This window comes from Medicago sativa, chromosome 1 (assembly GCF_051527215.1).
Source record: "Medicago sativa cultivar Bolivia chromosome 1, Bolivia_mono, whole genome shotgun sequence".
NCBI classification, from domain to species: Eukaryota; Viridiplantae; Streptophyta; class Magnoliopsida; order Fabales; family Fabaceae; genus Medicago; species Medicago sativa.
The window spans coordinates 60,357,381-60,374,806 of record NC_140749.1 but is presented as its reverse complement, the minus strand read 5'-3'; the positions used below and the strand labels follow the sequence as shown (position 1 = coordinate 60,374,806).

The following is a 17,426-nucleotide window of genomic DNA, read 5'->3' as shown; positions in this document are numbered from 1 at the left end:
GGTCTAAGGTCTTGAAAACAGCACATAATTGAGATCCGCAACTTTCAGCCATTGTGTATCTCTAAGAGAGTCTTTAGTTTTAGGTCCAGAAAACCTCTAATATGTGCAAATATTAATGACAAGTAGTGCTATCGATTTTGGGAAACCTATAATTGTAAGTAATAAGATTTTCTATGATGGTCATATTTATAAAATCTACGTAATGGCACATCATATATGCACAATTTCTTGAGCCCTATACCATTTAGATTTGGTGTATCTCATAGCAAGTTTATGGATTTAGGTCTTAAAAACATCAATTTTCTCTTAATCAGGCCGGAATTTATCTACCCCAATCAGTTTTTTCTTATGGTCAGTTGTATATTTCCATGTCTTGAGTTACTTCAAGAAATGGCTAAAAATATTGTTTGTTAACGAGGAATGTGGAGATATAAATGGCTAAAAATATTGTTTATTAACGAGGAAGGCGGAGATATTGATGTTACATCTAATGTAGTTTACAAAGAAGTGTTTCAGAATGTTTGGTAGTTAATGTTGTTATTTCCCTCCGTTTCAAAATGAGTTTCGCTTTAGCCAATTGCACACAGATTAAAGAATGAAATGAAATAATCATTAGACATAACATTTTTACTAAACTGCCCTTACTTTATAAGAAAAAGACAAACTTAAAGTTGCATTGAAAATTGTGTGAGAGAAAAGTTAAAGTATTTATTGAGGGTAAAGTTGGAAAAAAAAATTAAAGTTGTATTGGAAATGTAAAGTGACATTTATTTTGAAACAAATTTTTTTGGCTAAAGTGACACTTATTTTGAAACGGAGGGAGTATGTTTTAAAGCTATTTAAGTCATTTGTTCTCAAGATCTCCTTGTACTTTTTTGAGCTTATCATTGAACCCTTCCCTTTTCTTTTGAGATATGCTTAAATACAAAGCAGATATTTAAACGTTATTTCAACCAAAAGACAGTTAGATGTATTTTATTCTATTTTATTCTTAGAGATTCCTTATAAAAAATGTTTTAAGTGCTTTTTACACAAGAACATAACTGAACTGAACCTCTATAACTTTTCACAAGTCTTACCGTATAAATAGAATTAAAAGGTAAAAGAATTAGTAGCAAACATCCAAACACAATGCCTTCATATAATTTAGCAACTACAAATCGCCACTACATGTTTTATCTTCTCTATGTTTTCCGACCATCTAGAATGTTCTGTAAGTCAATCGGCCGACACGGAACAACAAGAGTTCCCTTCTGTCTGAAACCATACTCCTCCCTAGCATCATCAAGCAATCCCAAAAAAGAAGGATCAGTTAAGTAATCTAACGCAACAAGAAACCTTCTAGTTTCTACACCCTTCTTTGCAAGAACAGCAAAATAACCTTTCATAACATCATCAGCAAGCTCACTTGTGGTTGTGGCATGATCTTCATTCCAGTAGCTCAATGCATGCTTTCTTGGTACAAAGACTGATAAACTCTTTTGTACCTTCTCAGCAAATGAACTAAGCATCTTGAATATGGAAAGAATTAATAGTAAATTATTAGAGAACAATGTGGTATTTGAATTATTAATTGAAGATTGGAATATAATTTTTTTTTTTGAAGGATGGAATATAATTTTATTAGCTGAGTTTGGCTATTTATGCTGAGCGAGAACACAATATTACACTTGGTTATGTTGAATATTAACAAACTTGGAATATAATTTTGGTATGTTGAATATAAAAAAGTTGGAAAATAATTTTGGTATGTTGAACAGTATCAAAAGCATGGACGTTTGAATATTATTCAAAAGCATGAACTTTTTTTTTGGGTCAAGTGTAATAGTTTTTTATTTTTCAACTTTTTTTATATTCAACATACCAAAATTATATTCCAACTTTTTTAATAATATTCAACATACCAAAATTATATTCCAACTTTTTTTAATAATATTCAACATACCAAAAAGTTGAATGATATTCAGAAGGGAAATAATGATTGATAAATTATGAGTGAATGAGAAATGTATGTCCACTCCGGCCCCTATATAGCTAACCGTTTTATTGAATTATACAGCATATGTTACTAGTTATATCTGCAATGAAAATGGGGCCTTTAGTCAGGGCCGTCCCTGGGGAGGTGCGAACTGCTCAATGGAGCTGGGCCTCCCCAATTTTGGGGCCCAAAATATTATTTTTAAAAAAAATAAAATGCACTGAAAATAATAATATATGATAGGGAGGCGCAAAGGAGATGGGATATGGGAGAGTGGACTGAGGGGAGTAATAGACCTAGGAAAGCAATGGGATCGGATTTCAAGAGAGAGTACAGACAGCGGGAGAACAATAGACATGGAGTTAGGTAGGGCTTGGCTGACAAACCTTATCCTAACAATCGTACCTGTTAGTACGGACGTGGGTAACCCTCGACCTTGGGAGTCGCCTTCTGCCGTTGTAGGAAAGGTCAACCCTTGAACCTCGTGTGTAACCCTCAACCCGTACTTGTGGAACTACCTAAAATCCTAGTGTAGTTGGATGCATGGATCCTCAAGAGGGAGGAAGACATTTCGAGGGTTGAAGAGGCAAAGGGTGGAAGCTTGTGGAGCTACTTGGGGTAGTTGGAAGCAAGGGAAAATTAAATGGAGAGAGCAGCAAATTGATTGATGGCTAAGAAACATATCTATGGTCACAAACATAACAAATTTTATTAAATTTAGGTCAATTTTATGGTGCATGTGGACAAATTTTAGATCATGCACAAATAGTTTCCACCATTTGATCAATAAATTTCATTATTAAATCAAATGAGGTATGATGTGATATAATAGTGAAAAAGACATGTATGCATGTATGCATATTAGATAAAACCTAACTTTTATAGTAGCTGTTGTTCTTTTTTTTAAGAGAAAAAATGACAACTACTATAAAAGACAATCACGACACCGGATATGGCCGAGAATGGGATTTTGTCCATTCTTATTTTGTAGAAAGAAAGACACAAAAATGGATTTGATAAGAGTCATTTAAAAGTAATTTTAAAAATATCATCCTACCAATTTCTATTTATATTTATCTCTTAGATTGAATCATTTATTTCTTCACGGAAATGAAAATATAGACTTAACACCTAAAATTAAATACTCAATCTAAACAAAGCCTTCATTTTTTTCAAGCAAGTTTACTATCAATTAATTTATCATCGCCAGCACGTAGATGCACTCACATCTTATTGGTGCAACAATTTATAAACTATAGATGAAACTTAAAAATAGATTGGCCAAGCAATATCTTTGATATTCCTAGACCTTAGAGTAGTTGTTCTTCTCCTTTAGTAAGATGACTACATTAGAAGAAAGAAAGACATAAATCAGGATTTGATAGGACTCATGTTTAAAAATAATTTTTAAAATGTAGCCTAACAATTTCATGTTTACGTCTATCTCTCGTTAATGGAATCATTCATTTCTTTACAGAATTAAAGAGGATCTTGACTCCGGAATATGGTCATTTCCTTCAACGGTGTTGTGTCTTCTCTATGTTTTCCGACCATCTAAAATGTTCTGTAATTCTATAGGCCTACATGGAACCACAAGAGTTCCCTTCTGTCTGAAATCATACTCCTCCCAAGCATCATCAAGCAATCCCAAAAAAGTAGGATCAATTAAGTAATCTAATCCAACAACAAACCTTCTAGTTTCTACACCCTTCTTTGCAAGAACAGCAAAGTAACCTTTCATGACATCATCGGCAACCCCAGTTGTGGCATGATCTTCACTCCAGTAGCTCAATGCATGCTTTCTTGGTACAAAGAGTGATAAACTCTTTTGTACTTTACCAACAAAAGAACTAAGCATCTTGAATATTGAAACAGTTAATTGAAAATAATTAGAGAACTATTAACAATGTAGTATCTGATTATTAAGAGATATAGGAATATAATATCATGTATAGAGTGTGGCTATTTATATGCTAATTGAGAACAAGTGCGTAGCTACATAATGTCCGGTATTGTACTGGTGTGTCTAGCTCTATACACTGCATTCATTAATGTCATTATATGATATGTCAATTACTTCCATCTCATTAGGCAAAAAGCTCTTATTTGAAGGGAGGGCAGGGTGGGCCAAAAATTTGTTGTCCCCGGATATATTCCATCTCATTAGGCAAAAAGCTCTTATTTTGTTTAGATTAGCGGCGCAGTTTGTTGCATGTTTGCTTCTATTTCAGTATAATTTATGAACAATAAAGGAAATCTCTAATTGCAATCAAAGGTTAACCATTCACAAAAGTATACATGTATATAATTGCAGAGACTAATTTCAGCGGATAAATGAGATATTTTTAAATCGACATCCCTCAATGTATATGTTTTTTATATATTGATCAAAAACATCTAACCGCATACTTAAGGAATTCAAGTATCTATTACTTGTTCATGGCTTTATCAATATATTTGTTTGACCAATTAATACAAACCAACAAAGATATTTTGTTGATGTGAATGTTTCAAACTAGGGCAAAGATATTTTGGACAAAGTGATAACAAAATAGTATGATTGAAAACTCTTTCATTGCACAGATATTTTGGACTAACCAAAGACTTTCTTTTGATAGATTGAATGAAGCAAAGATATTTTGGACTAAGCAAAGATATGTGTAATTGAAAACTTTTTTTTGAATGGTGATTTGAATCATTTTCGAGAAAATGAATCAGAATGTTGAAAGATCGGGTGAATGCACCAAGCTCTAGCTTGCTAGTAAATTCTAATTATAAACTCAATTGAATTATACAAGCATATAGTACAGATTTTGTTCGGTAAACCATGAAAAATAGCATTCATAATCTAAGGCCAGACACATACAATTAAATAAATTGTTTCAAGGCTTAATTAATCATTTGGTCCCTTAAGTTATTTGTTGGTTACATTTTGATCCCATAAGTTATTTATGAACGTTACGTTTTGGTCCCTTAACTTATAATCCGTTAGCCAATTAAATCCAATCCGTTAACTTTTGTCAAAAACTGTTAATCTTTCATCCTCGAACCCAGAATTCATTGCATTCATCGCCAAACTCAGAAAATTCATCATCTTCCTTCACGAACTTCATTAACAAACCCATAAAAATTCAACAAACTTGATAAAAAGAGTATGAATAAACATGAACCATGGGATTAGATATTGCAGCCTTTAAATTAAAATGAATTACTCAGATTTAAACACCACTCAAAGCAATCAGCGATACTCCCCTCCTCTTTCTCTATTCTCCAACTTTCATTCTAAACTGTTCATATTCAAGACAAAAAGAAAAAGTTTGATTGCTCTTTCTGATTCTTGGATGGCTAATAGAAGAAAAAGAAAATCGAATTGACATGGTTATAGAAATGCCCAGGTTTGTAAAAGATTAAGGGTTAAATCATAGTTCTAAATCCTCTATAAACAATTCGTTACTAATAAAAAAGTATTGATGAATTTGGGAGAAAATTCATCAATTTGGGGAAATCGAATCTTCCCAATTGGGGGAAATCGAATATTCCCAATTTTCCCAAAAAATCGAAATTGAATTTGGGGAATTTGGGGTTAGGAGGTTTGAATTTTCCCAGAAGATTTATGTCTTTTTTATGTGATTTTTTGACACACTACTGAATTGTATATTTATATAAAGAAAAGTCATTTTACCGTAGGTATAGTACTAAATACCTATACCGACGGCAGTTTTTTTTTTTCATAGTCAATAGTTTTCTATGCCTACGGAATTTTTCCGTCAATATATCCTATAGTGCCGAGATTTCTCCCATCAGACAAAACATTTTGGCTTTACCTACAAATTTTGACCATAGGTATAGAGTTTAATCAAACCACGCATATGTTTTGCCTACGGCTCTTTTCTATCGCTACACACTTTAGTGACAACCAAATACTCCCTCCGGTCCTATATATAAGAAACAATTGACTTTTTAGATACATTTGATAATTGATGTATCCAATCTAGAATATAGATCAAATACATCAATTATCCAATGTATCTAAAAAGTCAATTGTTTCATATATATAGGATCGGAGGGAGTATAGTTTAGTCACATCACGCCATGATGAATAATAAATTAAAATTTTATTTTACGAATAGATGAAATACACACAGAATGCAACAATAATAATATTCAATAGCAAGTATGTTAAGCACTATCGTTAAATCTACAGACCCACCAATTCTAGGATAAATTTTTGGGTTAATACCGCTTTTGGTCCCTGTAATATGAGCGAATTCCAATTTTAGTCTCTGTAAAAATAATAATTTAGATTCTGTCCCTTTCATTTAAAATTCTTCCACTTTTAGTCTCTTACTTAAACATATCAGCATAATCTTCCAATGTGGCATGCTGACTAGATATTTTTTTTCATTTTTGTGTAATTAATTAATTCCATGTGGCTTTTTTTCTTATTAATTTTAAATTAAATAAAACTGAAATAAGAAAAAAAAAAATTTAAAATTCTAAAATTATTATTTAATTCATCTTCTTCATCAGGTTCAACACAAACCCAACCATCTTCAATCCATAACTATTTTCTCTGCAAATATTCACCAAGGCTTTAAAGTTTAAACACATAAAACTCCATTCAATTTCTCAGTCAGAACCATAACACCTCACGTTCAAACAACAATAACTACATCACCCTCACAATAACTAGAACAAGCCCATATCTCTTCAACCCATATTCATGAATCTTCAAAATAACAAACCCATACCACTTTAACTATTAGATACAGAATAATCTTCAACACAAAGAATGGAAAATCTGATTCGAATTTGATGCAAAGTTTGATGCGAATCTGATGCAAATCTGAGAACAGTTAGGGTTTAAAATTAAAGTTTGGGGATTTTGATTTAAAGCATAAATTTTCAAAGTGAGATGGTGGTGGTGGCGACGAGGATGGTGGTAGTGACTGATGAGGGAGGGTGTGGTGGAGATTTATTGATGAGGGAGGGATCACGGTGGAGAGAGAGAGATGGGAAAGAGGAACATGGAGATGACAGTGCAGGGAGGGAGAAAGAGAGGGAGAACGAGGGTAGTGCATGGTGGTGTGATGAACGATGGTGGACGAAGATGGTGGTCGTAGGAGAAGAAAGAAGGATGGAGAAGATGAAGAGCGAGAGAGAGAAAGATGTGAGGAATGAGGGATTAATTTTTTTTTTTAATTTTTTTAATTTATGTTTTAGAATTTTAAATAATGGAAATAATTATAAATTTTAGGTGTATTAAAACATATTAAAATTACACGGTCAGCGTGACATGTGGCTAGATTCTGCTGACATGTTTAAATGAGAGACCAAAAGTGGAAGAATCTCAAATGATAGGGACAAAATCTAAATCATTTTTCTTACAGGGACTAAAACCGGAATTCGCTCATATTACAAGGACCAAAAGTGGTATTAACCCTAATTTTTTTTACTGTTTACGATATTACGACAATTTTTTGGTTTTTCATAGATTTGTCAACTAAATACCATGTGAGACTACCTCTTGGTTTATTTGTATCTTTATTTCACCACACCAGAAAGCTTTTAAATCATCAAACATGTTTTGATCTAAACGAAAATAAAGTTTTTTAAAAATAAACACAAACACAATATAAAAAATATTTTTTGAGTCAAAAAAAGTACAAGAGAACAAAAGAAAAGGGATGGGTTCGATGATAAGCTCAAAAAAGTACAAGGAGATCTCGAGAACAAATGACTTAAATACAATTTAATTCATTTGTTCTCGAGATCTCCTTGTACTTTTTGAGCTTATCATCGAACCCATCACCTTGTTCTTTTTAACTGTGTGGTGTACCCTTTGTGAGATTCTCTGAGTTAGACCTTTTCTTGTTTAGCTTGTTTTTCTTACCCCTTGTTTTTAGTTGGTTGTCTTTAGCCTTTAATGTGTTCCTCTTCTCTTTTGTTTGTTTATGGGTCCATTTGATTAAGAAAAGGGAAGGAAAAAAGTACTTGACGAAATAGGACAAACTTTAAAGTATTATATAACTTTTAGTCATGTACGATATTTGGATAGATAATGGACAACCCAAACAAAATAGGAAAAAGATACATAGACCACTCTTTCTATACACCCCTTTGTACCACTGCTGATGTGGTATGGGAATTTTAGTAATTTCACTCATATCAGAACTTTGCTCTCTCTCTCTTGTCTAATGTACGATCTAAACTCTTCTCCTCTCTCATCGTTCATCCTTGCTCTCTCTTCAGCCCCTTGTCTCTTTTTCTCTCTTCTCCCTCAAAACTTTCTTTTTAATTGCGTATGTTGCCGCCGTTCCCATCTCTGTATGCATCTTTGAAAATGTTTTTGTTAGATTTATTTAAAAAGTTTGTTGTCAGTGCGTTTTGGAGGAGTGTGAGGCAGAGAGGATAGATGCTGAGAACGGCGGAGGACGGTGGTGGATGTGGCCGGTGGTGGATGTGACCGGTGGTGGTGGCTGATGGATGAAGTAGCGATGAAAGGGATGCCACCAGCAGAGTTCTTAGATCTAGATGGAGGTGTGGCGGAGATGAGGGGCTGAGCGACGGCAGTGGGGTGGACGAAAATTGAGAAGTGGGTGGTTGGATGGATATGTGACAAAGGTTGGTGATGGACAAAGGTTGAAGAGAACGGTGGTGACAAAGGTTAATAAGAAAAGACAATTTTTTTTGAAAGAGATGATGGTGGTGACAAGCTGTTCAAAAAAAAAAAAAAAGATGATGGTGGTGACAAACTGTGGTGATGGAGGGTGCTGGTGGGGAGAGGAAGAAGAGAGAGAAGGGGGCAAGAGAAGTTGTGAGGGAGACTCTAACTGTCTTTGTCTTTTTTGGGTTGTTTTGAACAGTTAAAGTTTGCCATGTTTCAATTTTTTGTGTGGAGGTCAAATGGTGTTTGCCACCTAAGGTGGTATGCCTATCACCACTCAACAAAATAAACTAAAATGCATCTTAATGTCTTTTTGTTACTTTTGAAATTGTGTTTTAATATTCCTTTTAGATGTTAAGGTAAATCGGTTCAAAATTGGGTTTTAATTTTTATTTTCAGAAAATACAAAGCAGATATTTAAATGTGATTTTTTTTTTGAGTGCGTCTGGCTCATGCAATAGCGCAACGCATGAGAAGCCCAATAGCAAGCTATTGAGGCGACCTCCCCCCCACCACCACCACCACCACCAAAAAAAGGTAATTTAATATCGTGTGAACCATTGGGTCAAATATCAGATATTAAACTGATATTTAAACGTGATTTCAACCAAAAGGCATTTAGGGCTCTGTTTGGTAACACCAAAAAAGAGCTTTTAGCTTTTATCTCATAGCTTATAAACTCGTCTGACAAAAAATAGCTCTGTTTGGTAACGCTTTTTCAACGAGCTTATAGCTTATTTCAGGAGCTTATAAGCTATTTTTCAGAAGCTACTTCAAGTAGCGTTTGAGCTTATAGCTTCTAACTTATTGTTTTTTCTTCCACTTTTGCCTTTATCATTTTAATTAAAACCCACATTTACCCTTTATATATTAAAGCACACTTATTGTTATGTTTTCAATGCGTTGCTCTATTTCTTTTGTTCCTAGTTTTCCAGTTCCGATGTATATCACGTTTTCAAATCTTTGCATGTAGATGATGATTTGTTTTTAACTTTTTTTGTTCTCGTAACAATTTTTATTTTCAAAATAAAATTTTATACTTTATTTTTTTAAAAAAAAATTTATATTTTTTTTGTAAAGTATAAAAACTGAAATGGAATAAATTTAAAATGAAATTTCAACAAAAAAATAATATTTTTTTAAAAGAGTAAAAAAAATTAGTAATATATAAAATATAGATTAAGAACATAATTTAATAATTTTATTAGAATTAAAAATGTCCTTTTATGTCATTTTACATTTATCAGCTAGTTGAACCGCTAATTTTACCAAACACTTTAATTAGCTTATCAGCTATCAGTCATCAGCTATAAGCTATCAGCTAGCTTATCAGCTATCCGCTATTTTTACCAAACAGAGCCTAGATGTATTTTATTCTTAGAGATTCCTTATAAAAAATGTTTTAAGTTCTTTTTACACTACTGAACTGAACTGAACTGAACCTCTATAACTTTTCACAAGTCTTACATCCATATCGCCAATACATTGCTTTTCGGTTTCTCAATACTGTCATTCCCAAATTTCATAAACTCATAAATCATAATGAGTCCCTGTCAAACCCAATCAAAGAACATTTTATTTATCACATGAATTAATTATTCTATCACTAAAACTTCCATGCACAACACAAGAAAGGTGTAAAACTGTATAAATAGAATTAAAAGTTAAAAGAATTATGTAGGAAACATCCAAACACAATGACTTCATATAATTTAGCAACCACAAATCATTCAAAGTAAAGGGTGCCACCAGATATTGTACCTGAACCGAAAAAATAAGCCAAACCATCCCATTAAAATTGAACTTTGGCGGTTAAAATAAGAGCACCGATACACATACACCCTAACGTGGAGCTACCACTTTGTACACCCTCTTACCTGTCAAAAATAGTAATAAGATAATAATCCAATGTCATGTCAGCAAAATAAAAAATAAAAAAAGTCTTTGTTTGCTCTCTCTCATAACTCATCATCCCAGTAGCTCACTTTCCCTCTCATCCTGTTTTCTCTCCCTCTCTCATACGCTCACTTTCCCTTTCATCATGTTTTCTCTCCCTCTCTCGTTCTCTCATATCTGTTAGTTGGTTGTTTCGCCAAAATTTGTCCCCTCCCACAAGCTAGTCGTCTTCGGTATAGCTCAATTTCTCTGTCTCCTCCCAGCCGCCGTTGCTTCACCAAATCTGTTGTCGGATCTGTCATCTCTGCTGATTCTGTTGAAGGTGAGCTCTATCTTCTTGTTGGTTCTTCAATCTTTGGATTCATGGGTTGCATTTAGGGTTTTTTGTGTTTAGAAATTTATTTTCCAAAATTGTTAAACAGTAAATGTAGTTTCTGAATTGGAATACAACTTTTTGAGACTTGCAGTCTGTGGTTTGGAGTTTTGGTGTAGCGAGGTTTGGGTTGTGGAGCTGGGATTTTGATCCCCGGTACCTCTTTTAATAAATATCATTAAGTAAATATTGAACCATTTGAATCCAATTTTAAAAAATCTGAATCTCAAATTCAGCAATTTAATTTTCATAGACATTTGAAGCAAGTCATTCATTGATATTCATAAGTCAATTCTTAATATTCATAGACAAAATTACATGGTCATTCATTCAGATAAAAGCTAGACATGATAGTAGTGGATGTGAACTAAATTATTCAAGATTGCATTTAACATTAAACTAAATAATTTCAAGGTTGCATTTGACGGTAAACTAAATTATCTAAGTTGTGAACTAAGTTGTAAAGATGACACGCCTTTATATTAAGCCCATTCTTATTCTAGAAAATAGTGGTCATATAAATGAAAAAATGTGGTCAGACGTAGCATATTTTTGGCTAACTTTACTTTAACGGGTATATAATAATCCCAGAACATTGTAATCACATTTTACCACTGCACTAAAAGCACGTCAAACAATAAACAACTTCTTATGAGCTGCGAGTATTTTACGCCTAAAGGCGAACAAAATCAAATTTTTGGAAAATGGTGGTCGTGAAAATGAAAAAATGTGGTCAGACAGAGCATATTTTTGGCTAACTTTATTTTATCGGGTATAAATAATCCTGTTTTAGGCAAATCGAACATTTTATTATGCACTACAAACATGTCAAATAATAAACAACTTCTTTTATAAGCTTTGTGTATTTCACGCCTAAAGACGGATAAATTCTCATTTCTGGAAAAATAGTGGTCACGTAAATCAGAAAATGTGGTCAGACAGAGCATATTTTTAGCTAACTTTCCTAGAACATTTAATTTGAACTGAAATGTGTATTACCAGATTTTTTTTCTAGATGACCAACCAAGTTCTCATATAAATGAAATAAATTATGATAGGGAGAATAGTTATGTACATTCCTTCAAAAAAATAAAAAAGTTATGAACATAAATTCAATACGCATTAATTTATCACAGATAGTCACAGGAGAGCTTGTTTCACTATCAGAACAAGAACTGGTTGACTGTGACAGAACAATTAATGCAGGTTGCGATGGAGGACTTATGGAATATGCCTTTGAGTTCATTATAAACAATGGTGGTATTGACAGTGATGAGGATTATCCCTATCGTGGCGTTGATGGTAAATGTGATCAATACAAGGTTAGTTAGTCTTCATTTTTCCACTTCTTGTAATATTTCTCACTCCAATAATTACTAATAATTTTCTCTGCTGTATTGTCTCACAGAAAAATGCTAGAGTTGTTTCAATTGATGACTACGAACAGGTTCCTGCTTATGATGAGTTGGCCTTGAAAAAGGCTGTAGCTAATCAGCCAATCAGTGTTGCCATTGAAGCTGGTGGTAGGGAATTCCAGTTATATGTATCCGTAAGTTTCTTATTCTAACTTACTCGGTGCACCAAAGTAAAATAAAAGCTCCTAATCATGCAGTACGAGTAGAAGGGAAAGAGTCGACACTAGTAATGCATACTAAAGCATAGAATTGTGCCTTATATTTAATCTAATCAGTACATATGTGAATTTGGCCTAATCTCTTTCAACTGTAAGTTAGATTGATATGTAATCATTTTGGCACATTCTTATTGGACTATGATTAACAACATAAGTATCTGGTAAGGGACACCTAAGAAGTTAGAAGTCAGAGGTTCGTGATTCAGCGTAACTACTAACTTATTATTGGACTATGATACTTGAATTATTATTGTTATTTCTGCTATTCACAAGAATTTACAAGGCCTTCTGAAAGTATTGCTAGACTCTCTTGTACGTATCTATGTGAATTGCTTTCTTTGTTTTCTGGCTTTAGGTATTATACTTATCACAACTTTTGCAGGGTATATTCACAGGAAAATGTGGGACAGCATTAGACCATGGTGTTACCGCTGTTGGGTATGGAACAGAAAATGGAGTCGATTATTGGATAGTAAGGAATTCATGGGGTAAGAGTTGGGGAGAATTAGGCTATGTAAGAATGGAACGTAATCTAGCAACAAGCATGGGAAGCAAACGTGGAATTGCAATGCAGTCTTCCTATCCCATAAAGAAGGGCCAAAATCCCCCAAATCCTGGACCATCTCCTCCTTCACCTGTGAACCCACCAACCGTTTGTAGTAGATATCACAGTTGTACTTCAAGCACTACTTGTTGTTGTGTACTTGGAATCGGAAATCTTCGCATGTATATATTTTTCCTAAAACGATATTATTTACTCATGGGAAAGATAACTAGCCAAATATATGGTCTGTATGACCACATTTTTATAAATACGTGACCACTATTTTTTCATAAATTAGAACTTGTCCGTCTTTAGGCGTGATAAACTCGCCGATTGTAAAACAGGTTATTTATGGTTGGAAATGCTTTTAGTGCAGTGATCAAATTAGATTATGTGTTTGATTTGCCTAAAACAAGATTATTTATACCTGGTAAAGATAAACTAGCCAAATATATGGTATGTGTGATCACATTTTTTAATATGCGTGACCACTATTTTTTCAGAAATTAGAACTTGTCTGTCTTTAGGCGTGATAAACTCGCATATTGTAAAATAAGTTATTTATGGTTGTAAAGGCTTTTAGTGCAGTGATCAAATTAGATTATGTGTTTGATTTGCCTAAAACAAGATTATTTATACCTGGTAAAGATAAGCTAGCCAAATATATGGTATGTGTGACTATATTTTTTAATATGCGTGACCACTATTTTTTCAGAAATTAGACACACGAAGGAAAAAAAAAAGGTTAACCCTTTGTTAAAAAATGGATAAACGCTTCAAATATTTGGTTAGTTTGCAAGTTCCTGTCAAAACTTTGAAATTTCACACAACTTATCATCAATATTAGAAGACTCAAACCAAATCGCGCATAATCAATAGTTGTATCATAGCCTCACTAGTTACTACATTATGTACATTATGTCCCAAAACTACTTTACAAATTTTTTAGCAGTCAATAATCCTACATATATTCAACTAATTTTTCATTTGGCAATGAGAAAGCTTCAAATTATCCATAGTGGTTTGTCCTTGGCCAATGAGAACACTTTAAATTCTTCATAGTAGTGTCAATACCTATTTGACTTTCTGTAGAGAAATCTTTGCCCGTCAACAATTGAGTTTGCTTCGTTTTAACATAACCTGCATTAAACAAAAGAAAATTAAAAGAATAAAGTGATAAACTACTCACCTAAACAAGTTAATATTTGGATTTTATATGAGAGCAATACACAAAGCTTCCATTATCTAACAAACATAACCCAACAAGTTCAATGTTGAAAACAAATTGAAATAACACCAAAAGAAATTCAATATCACATATTGTCTTTACATCTAGCATAGTGAAAACAATAGCACACCACTTATCACAAACACACCTAAGAAAATCTCCAACATCATACTATTACACCAAACTCATGATTTGTGACTGATGGTAATAAAATGAGAGGTGAATGATATTTATTGTTTGACAGGCTTTAAGCAAACTAACCAAAAATGATTTGTCCTTAACCAATTATTAACAATGGCATATCCATATTTTTTTATTACCAGTTTGTCTCCTTTCTTACTATTTCTTCACAAACCTCATTCATTTTCAACCTAGTAACCCATATCTTAATTCATAACCTAATCTTGCAGAAATTTACCCAAAAACTTAAATTAAATAACTGTCTCATATCAATGTGTAACTCATATCAAATATGAAGAACAAATTTCAACACACAGAAACATATAAAACCCTCAATGCAAACCCCCAATGTAGAAGTTAAAGAAATTTTTTGAGATGGAACTCACCTTCAAGAACAGAGACAGTCATGACGGTGAATCCAACCCCAAAAATTCTGACAGCTAGATCATCATTAATCACCGAAAAACCCATGCAGTCTCTCTTGTGAGGTCTCTCCTTAATTCATGACTCAATTTCTCCCCATGAATGGCTGATTGGAAAGCTGGTTGAGTTTCTATTATTGTGTAATAACATTGATATGCAATGGCAAGGCTTGTGCTCTGTCTTGGGTTTCTTCCACACTAATACAAGAAAAATATCCAATGAACAAATGGCTAGTTTTTATCAAACATAGAAGTATTTCAATCAGCAATTTTTAAAGTCAAACATTTATGCAACAAGCCAAAGCATCTTATTAAAGCCAAGCAGATGATAAATTCTAGATTATTAACATCATACATTTCAATTGTTGGTGCAAATTTCCATAGAAACTCAAAGCATGTACTTTCGGTAGAGACTTGCATGATAACCATTGATTTCAATATAAAGTTGGATAGATGGATTTTAGTTATCCTGTAATAAACAACAAGCACAAACTACATATAAGAAGGGTTAAAAAAGCCTAGATAATCACAAATTGTAATGTTTTTTTGATGGAATGTTTCTTGTAATGTTATGAGGTGATAAAAAAATTACAAATGTTAATTTCTACCTTCTATAAGTTTATCAACCTTACAACAAAATTAATGGAATTAGAGTCTAAGAAACATAACAAATAGTCACTTTTGGTATTTCACTGATAAGTTGTATTAAAATTGTATAGTTTTAACAAGATAACTCCAAGTAACCAAATAATTGAAGTATATAGCCACAATTTTACATAGGTATGTCCATCTTTTTTAACTATTCCCCATCAATTATATGCTTGCTCAAAAAAAAAAAACTAGTTCAATGCACTTAACCATATCGTAACAAATAATTAACCACACTTTTTTTCCAAAATTCCCACACTTAGCCATTTTTTAACATAACTGTGACCACAAATCACTAAAGACATACTAGATAATTGGAGGAGAACTTGTGAATTTTGACTGAGAAAATAACAATGAGAGGTGAATGTTATTCTATGTATAACATGTTTCACACAAACTAACTAAAGAATTACATAACTTAACCAACACAAATTATCATCCCAACCCCATTTGTCGATCCCATCAAATGCAACCAACAACATAACATCTTAATAGGCAAAAACCCAAAAGGCAACAATAAGACAATAATGTAATAGAAGATTTTAAGAAAATTATGACCTAAACTTCTAAATACTACCAGGCTTCAATTAACTCATAATTCTCACAAAATCAATATCATACCCTAATATGATTAATTTCTACACCATGAAATTCTAATTCCTTTAAAGCTGGTCACAAATAATTTCAAATCAACACAAATTACCATCTCATAAGGGTTTAACAAATCATTTAAAAATACATTCAATTTTGGAGAAAAACATTCAAAATGCAGACAAATAAACCATAAACACAAATTCTAGTCATAAAATAAAATGAAAATTTGAGATTAACCTCACCTAAGAACAGAGAGATTGCGGGAAGAAAACAGTTGCTGATTGTGAACCGACAGTGGCAGTGGGAGGAGATCACGGAAGGAGACATGGCGATGAGTGGAGATCGTGTGTTGGTTGAGGGAGAGAGAGCGGTCCGGTTGAGGGAGAGAGATGGAAGAGTGGGATTGAGACGGAGAGAGAATAGAGATCTGTGAACAGACAAGAGGAAGAGATTGTGAAAACTACAAAACTATCCCTAGCGCATGAAATTACCAAACTACCCCTGCCACATCAATAGTGGTACAAAGGGGTGTATAGAAAAGAGTGGTCTATGAATCTTTTTCCTAAAATAAAGATATTAACCTAATTGATGATATATTGGCCAACAATATCTTTGATATTCTTAGACCCTAGTATAGTTGTTAAAATAAAGTAGTTTCGTTGTTCTTCTTCCATAGGAAGATGACCATTTGGATCATCTGCATTTCTCAAAAGAAATAGAGACTTCATTCGAAAGAGAAAAGCACATTAGGAATTTGATAAGACCCAAATTTAAAAATAATTTTAAAAATAAGTTCTACCAATCTCATATTTGTGCTTATCTCTCATGAACGAAGCCCTCAGGATATTTTGAGAAATAGAGAGAATCTTAACTTTAAGATATGATTATTTCCTTCATCTTGATGTTGGTGTTGTCTTCTTCTTCAGAATGATCTGTAAATCGATCGGCCGGCACGGAACAACAAGAGTTCCCTTCTGTCTGAAACCATACTCTTCCCAAGCATCATCAAGCAATCCCAAAAAAGCAGGATCAGTTAAGTAATCTAATCCAACAATAAACCTTCTAGTTTCTACACCCTTCTTTGCAAGAACAGCAAAGTAACCTTTCATAACATCATCAGCAAGATCACTTGTGGTTGTGGCATGATCTTCACTCCAATAGTCAATGCATGCTTTCTTGGCACAAAGACTGATAAACTCTTTTGTACCTTCTCAACAAATGAACTAAGCATCTTGAATATTGAAAGAATTAATAGTAAACTAT

General features: G+C 33.1%; 3 protein-coding genes, 1 long non-coding RNA gene and 1 pseudogene across 4 annotated transcripts; 1 reads left to right on the top strand and 4 right to left on the bottom strand.

Annotated features, from left to right (window-relative positions):
• Positions 1-1,133: 1,133 nt before the first annotated feature.
• LOC146955981 (auxin-induced protein 6B-like) lies at positions 1,134-1,588 on the bottom strand. The gene has a single exon (XM_085725412.1). It carries the CDS (start codon positions 1,509-1,511, stop codon positions 1,185-1,187), a length of 327 nt encoding a protein of 108 aa, XP_085581538.1. The 5' UTR covers positions 1,512-1,588; the 3' UTR covers positions 1,134-1,184.
• Positions 1,589-3,180: 1,592 nt separating this feature from the next.
• On the bottom strand, positions 3,181-3,892 carry LOC146955980 (auxin-responsive protein SAUR32-like). The gene has a single exon (XM_085725407.1). It carries the CDS (start codon positions 3,834-3,836, stop codon positions 3,516-3,518), a length of 321 nt encoding a protein of 106 aa, XP_085581533.1. The 5' UTR covers positions 3,837-3,892; the 3' UTR covers positions 3,181-3,515.
• A 6,852-nt stretch (positions 3,893-10,744) lies between these two features.
• LOC146955979 (cysteine proteinase mucunain-like) lies at positions 10,745-13,382 on the top strand. The gene is made up of 4 exons (XM_085725397.1): positions 10,745-10,863; positions 12,121-12,236; positions 12,323-12,463; positions 12,930-13,382. The coding sequence occupies exons 2-4, from the start codon at positions 12,138-12,140 to the stop codon at positions 13,365-13,367; spliced, it is 678 nt and encodes a 225-aa protein (XP_085581523.1). The 5' UTR covers positions 10,745-10,863; positions 12,121-12,137; the 3' UTR covers positions 13,368-13,382.
• A 492-nt stretch (positions 13,383-13,874) lies between these two features.
• On the bottom strand, positions 13,875-16,735 carry LOC146955978 (uncharacterized). The gene is made up of 3 exons (XR_015018476.1): positions 16,406-16,735; positions 14,886-15,119; positions 13,875-14,231 (listed from the first exon to the last, which is right to left on the bottom strand). It is a non-coding gene; the product is annotated as an uncharacterized LOC146955978 (long non-coding RNA).
• Positions 16,736-16,956: 221 nt separating this feature from the next.
• Positions 16,957-17,426, bottom strand: LOC146955977 (auxin-induced protein 6B-like; annotated as a pseudogene).